Source organism: Salvelinus sp. IW2-2015, linkage group LG25 (genome assembly GCF_002910315.2).
Source record: "Salvelinus sp. IW2-2015 linkage group LG25, ASM291031v2, whole genome shotgun sequence".
Classification (NCBI taxonomy): Eukaryota; Metazoa; Chordata; class Actinopteri; order Salmoniformes; family Salmonidae; genus Salvelinus; species Salvelinus sp. IW2-2015.
In genome coordinates, this window is record NC_036865.1 from 10,231,305 (window position 1) to 10,237,304 (window position 6,000).

Below are 6,000 nucleotides of genomic sequence, written 5' to 3' on the forward strand. Positions count from 1 at the left end.
TGTGTGTGTGTGTGTGTGTGTGTCTTACATCCCCCAGGCGCAGGCAGGTGCCCAAGCTGTGGATGACGTCCTCTGCCAGATCTGAGTGGTCAGAGTCCCACACCAGACCTATGGTGATGATCTCGGGAGAGTTCATCAGCACCCGACGGATGCGCAGCTTCTCCCCGCAGTTACTCTGAAGCAGGGAGGGAGGGAGAAAGAGAGGCGGGAAGGAGGAGAGAGAGGGAAGAAGAGTCCGCGTGAAGAGGAGGTGGGAGAAGAAAGGTAGAGGGCAAGAGATGGAGTGGGAGAGGCAGACGGTAAATTGAGCGTAATAAATCACAAATATAAACKCAAAATCCTCTAACAAACAAAGAAATCCTAAAGCAAAGTCTACCATMACTCATTACGTACTGAGTGGACAGTGATCTTTATCCATTTAGCTAGTTCAGCGTTGACGATGGTTCATTTCAAGGCAGCACTCACAGTAAGCTGTGTCTGAAAAGGTCAGCTGGCTGTAGGCCAAGTCCTGACAATGACATCCCCCAATTCAAGTGTCACTTCTATGCCTGTCACAGAGAGCCAACCGTCCTTTACACTGGGTCCAGCAGCATGTGAGGTTCCTTAAGAGAAGGTTTACCACAGGATTCCTTTCATAAAGCTGATTTTGGCCAGAGCGGTGTGTGTGTGTGCGTTTGTATGCGTTTGTTTGCGTGGGAGAGGGACGCATGTCACCGCATGCACCTGCCATCTTGACCTCGTTTCCCCAGAAGTGAGGCTGGAAACAGGCAGGCGGAAGGCCCCCTGAAGGCAGCGACTGTGCACACGCCAAATTTGCCATAAACAGAGGAGACTTTCTCACAGCACATGAGAGCACTGGGGTTTCTCACACACAGACCAGCGGTAGAAGCCTCAGTCAGCCAATACTTACAGAGAAAAAAAATACTGTTCTGAAAAATGTCTTTAATTGTACAACATTGTGGGAGCTCGTTAGATATATGTAGACTCTAGTGTTCACCTTACGGGACTTTAGAGGCTTTAATGTTTGATAAGACAAAGCTGGGAGGGAGTACATGAATAATAGGAGTAATGTCTGACTGGGAGATTTCATGTGGTTGAAATTTTCAAATAATACTTTGAGCTGCTCATGTTGAGCCCCCCTGGTCCTTTCAGTTCAGTGTCGAACCCAGAGATATTACAGTCGGAGCACTGAGGACTGTGTGCTTGGCTGACCTCCGAATGTTGTTTACTGCCATGAAGCCATGGAGTTCCGCTGAACCAGTCGGCCCACACTGTCACGCCCTGGCCATAGAGAGGCTTTTATTCTCTATTTTGGTTAGGCCAGGGTGTGACTAGGGTGGGCATTCTAGTTTCTTTATTTCTATGTTTTCTACTTCTTTGTTTTTGGCCGAGTGTGGTTCCCAATCAGAGGCAGCTGTCTATCGTTGTCTCTGTTTTGGAATTATACTTAGGTAGCCTTTTCCAACCTATGTTTTGTGGGTAGTTATTTTCTGTTTAGTCTCTGTTACCTGACAGAACTGTTTGCTTTCATTTTGTTACTTTGTTCAAGTGTTTTTTGATAAATAAATAATCATGAACACTTTTCACYCTGCGCTTTGGTCCACTCCTTCKGACGACAGGCGTTARACACACTCAATACAAGCCTCAGTTAGATTGTGTGTCTGAGCATGCATATGTGTGAGAGTACAGTTATTTTCATTGACTGAATAATCCCCCAAAAAGTGGCTCCAAGAAATTAATAAATCAGACCATTTTCACCACCATAAGCAATAATATGTGGTAAATATAAATGCAATATACACTGAACAAAAATATAAACGCAGCATGCAACAATTTCAAAGATTTTACTGAGTTACAGTTCATATAAGGAAATCAGTCAATTTAAATAAATTCATTAGGCCCTAATCTATGGATTTCACATGACTTGGAATATAGATATGCATCTGTTGGTCACAGATACCCCCCAKAAAAGGTAGGGGTGTGGATCAGAAAACCAGTCAGTATCTGGTGTGACCACCATTTGCCTCATGCAGCACGACACATCTCCTTCACAGAGTTCATCAGGCTGATTGTGGCCTGTGGAATGTTGTCCCACTCCTCTTCAATGGCTGTGTGAAGTTGCTAGATATTGGCGGTAACTGGAATACGCTGTCGTACACGTCAATCCAGAGCATCCCAAACATGCTCAATGGGTGACATGTCTGGTGAGTATGCAGGCCATGGAAGAACTGGGACATTTTCAGCTTCCAGGAATTGTGTACAGATCCTTMCYYRATGGGGCRGTSRATTATGCTGAAACATGAGGTGATGGTGGCGGATGAATGGCARGACAATGGACCTCAGGATCTCCTCACGTATCTCAATAAAATGCAATTGTGTTCATTGTCCATGGCTTCTGCCTGCCCATACCATAACCCCACCACCAACATAGGGCACTCTGTTCACAACATTAACATCAGAAAACCGCTCGCCCACATGAGGCAATACACGTGGTCTGCAGTTGTGAGGCTGGTTYGACATACTGCCAAATTCTCTAAAATGACGTTGGAGGCTGCTTAAGATAGAGAAATTACCATTACATTCCCTGGCAACAGCTCTGGTGGACATTCCTGCAGTCAGCATGCCAATTGCGCACTCCCTCAAAACTTGAGACATCTGTGGCATTGTGTTGTGACAAAACTGCACATTTTAAAGTGGCCTTTTATAGTCCCCAGCACAAGGTGCACCTGTGCAATGATCATGCTGTTTAATAATCAGCTTCTTGATATGCCACACCAGTCAGGTGGATGGATTATCTTGGCAAAGGAGAAATGCTCACTAACAGGTATGTGAGAAATAAGCTTTTATTTCAGCTCATGAAACATGGGACAAAAAATGCACATGTTTTGTGTTTATATATTTGTTCAGTGTAGAACGCTGTCACATTCATGTTTTTGTAAATTGCATATCATCCATGTCCATGTAAACTTGCGACTGTAACTACAACGGCACTCTGGCACTGACACGTTTAGGTGGCTACTGACAGAATGTAAGAGACTTGATGCGTGTCCAGTTCATCCAATTAGCACGTGTTGTGGATTTGTCTTTTTTCTATGCTCCAGGGAGTAAGAAAAGCGTGATTGGCTCGCAGAATGGGCTGCGGCGAGTTAATTGATTACTGTCCCATGTGCTAGGGGGGAAAAAAATCTATATTCTTATTTTTATACCCAGGGCCAGCGGCCCGGGTACCAGTCCGGAGCCCGGTGGCTGGGAAACCCTGGTCTATGGTATGGTAAAATATAGTGTGCTAGTATAATCACACCTAGGATGAACCTCGTAGGTTACGATATCGCCTTTGCGAAACTCACCGGACAGTTGCGTAGGTCTCCCACAGTGCTGGCGTTGCGGAGCAACTCTCCAAACATGTCTGGTGTGGGCTTGTCTCTACACTCCAACATCCTCACCGCCTGGTTACTGTAGCAGAAACACACAGAACACTGACACTCAGACATCGACAGTATGAGACGACACTCACTCAGACGTCTAGTCCTTGCAACACCGGGGTTGTGGGTGTGAGTCATCCACATATACAGAGTGTGTTAAATGTAACTTTTCGATAAAAACACTTTTCAATAAAGACATCGTACTAAAAGACAGACAATACAGCCCCAGCCTTAACACGGGTGRTACTGTTCATGTGAGACAGCACTGCCCTTCACTGCAGGGCACTCATCTACAAGGTGACTCTTTGTCCCTTCCCATTCTCTCCAGGTCTCTGGGGAGATCTCTCCACCTATAGAGGTGCACACCTCAAAGACGCTCCAGGGTTATACTGTAGCTTTGCTCTGTGCTCTGGTGCAGGAGAGATGACTAGGTCTCAGGAGACAGACCTTTGTTATTGGCAAACAAACCGTTGTCAGGATACAACACACTCCTCTGAGGGGTTCGTGGAGAGTGTGTTTGTGTATGTGTGTGTTTCTCTAAGACAGAGAGAGAGAGAGAGAGAGAGAGAGAGAGAGGCTTGTGTTGGGGGATTTTGGGCTTATATCTGGGCCAGAACAGCGTTCAAGAATCAGATAGAGCCCATACAGAACAAATACCAGACTCATCTCATGAAATATGAATGGAGACATTTCATAACTTTTGCATAAGAAGTTTGCTCATAGCATAACAAGCCCTCTGGGTTGACAGGCTACAGCACACAGCTGGAGACGTAGGCGGGCGGGCGGGCGGGCGGGCAGGCGGCCCCTGGTTCACTACAGCTAGTCTGTAGCCTAACGGCGGGATGATTCTCCTCCCATAGCCCAGAAAGGTGTTGCTGACAGCTCCTAACCCCAAGAATAAGAGAGCTAGTCAGTCCCAGTCAGAACACTAGTTAGTACCAGTGAGAGCTAGTCAGTACCAGTCAGATCACTAGTTAGTACCAGTCAGAACTAGTCAGTACCAGTCAGAACCAGTCGGCTCAGTGCTGTTTCCTCAGTCAGAGGGTTACTTACCAGAGGGAGGTGGTGGAGATGTAGTGCACCATCTGAATAAAGGGCAGTGGGTCAGAGGAGGCCCCACAGCTGCTGCACACACACTGCAAACACACACACACACACACATCAAGTTACGTGACTATGATAAGCAGAGATGGCTTCACTTCAGTTCATTAAAATAGGAATGGATGGGCGGATCAATTCTGAGATTAAAAATGTTTTGATTGACTGTGATAATATAAAGAATTTACTTAGGCTTGTATTTGTACTGATGCTTGTGTTTGTGCTGACCTGTTCGAAGAGTGTCATGGCAAACTTCTGGTGTGGGATGCAGTGCTTGGCTGTGCAGATGTCTTCTTTGGTCTCGTCTGAGATGTGGAAATGGATCCGCATTAGAATATTCTCCTGTGGGGGCAACAGGTAGAGACAGTCACGTTAGCGTTATGCCCGTTTTCTTGGTGTGTAATTGTGCATGTACGCAAGTGTGTGTGTGCTTGTCCACATTTATGTTTTTACTTAATCACACMACTACGTCATGACAAAACCAACACACAAAGAAAATATCCTTTTGAAAAAAATCACTGAAGTCCAGTGAATCACAGAGGCTCTGGTCGGTTATACTTGGATAATTTACTGGTTGATTGATCACTCGAACTGCAGGCAGGAGCCCTCTGGGCGGTGGGATCACAGCAGAGTTCTGCACACATAAGCTGCAGCACCGCAGAAAGAGGGTCTCCACGGGGAGGGTCCAGTGTACAGTTAGCATCTGCCCCGCACCCACCATCTCACTGCCTCCGGACCTCAGCCAAACACCTCGAATAATACACATTAAAAAACCACCCAAGTTGCAGTTTTTGTATGTTCCCGGTTGTCAGCAGAACATAAGGGCTGCTAAACAAACAGAAGAGGGGGAGAGAGGAGAGATAGGAGAGATAGGAGAGAAGGAAGAGAGGTGGAGAGGAGAGAACAGGCCCAGATAGAGATACAGGGTAAGGAACAATCCTCTGGCTGGCTGCCCAATGGCATTGCTTATAAGATTACCTGGTAAGGAGGAAATAAATGATTCTTTACAATCATGCACCTCTGAGAGGGGAGAAGGAGGGAGCAGGCTCGTTGGTTTCTTTGTCGTAGTTTGGAGACCAGGTGGACTCTGCTTACTGTCGGTGGGATCAGGAAAAGGCCCTGTACAGAACTCTGCACTGCAGCTTCCCAAAGTGAAAAACACTTCCCAAACTTTCCTTTGTTCTGCCAAAGAAAATAGTGACTCTACCACTGTTTTGTAAATGTTATGCTACTGCAAATGTCTGGTGTCAACATACAGCATTTAGCTATGAGATCCCTTTCAGCTGATCCCTTAGCTCTTCTGTTTCTATATACAGTTGAAGTCGGACGTTTACATACACCMTAGCCAAATACATTTAAACACAGTTTTTCACAATTTCTGACATGTAATCCTAGTAATGTCTTAGGGCAGTTCGGATCACCACTTTATTTTAAGAATGTGAAATGTCAGAATAATAGTAGAGAGAATGATTTATTTCAG

At 45.8% G+C, this 6,000-nt stretch overlaps 1 protein-coding gene across 5 annotated transcripts in view; it reads right to left on the reverse strand.

The window, feature by feature from the left end:
- LOC111951850 (ubiquitin carboxyl-terminal hydrolase 54-like) overlaps positions 1-6,000 on the reverse strand; it is a 105,596-nt gene that overhangs the window by 22,048 nt on the left and 77,548 nt on the right. For all 5 annotated transcript variants that reach the window (XM_023970108.3, XM_023970109.2, XM_023970107.2 and 2 more), the window contains 4 exons: positions 4,749-4,862; positions 4,476-4,558; positions 3,348-3,453; positions 29-175 (listed from right to left, as the gene is read on the reverse strand). In XM_023970108.3, the coding sequence (XP_023825876.1) occupies positions 29-175; positions 3,348-3,453; positions 4,476-4,558; positions 4,749-4,862 (450 nt within the window). The remainder of the gene's footprint in view (positions 1-28; positions 176-3,347; positions 3,454-4,475; positions 4,559-4,748; positions 4,863-6,000) is intronic.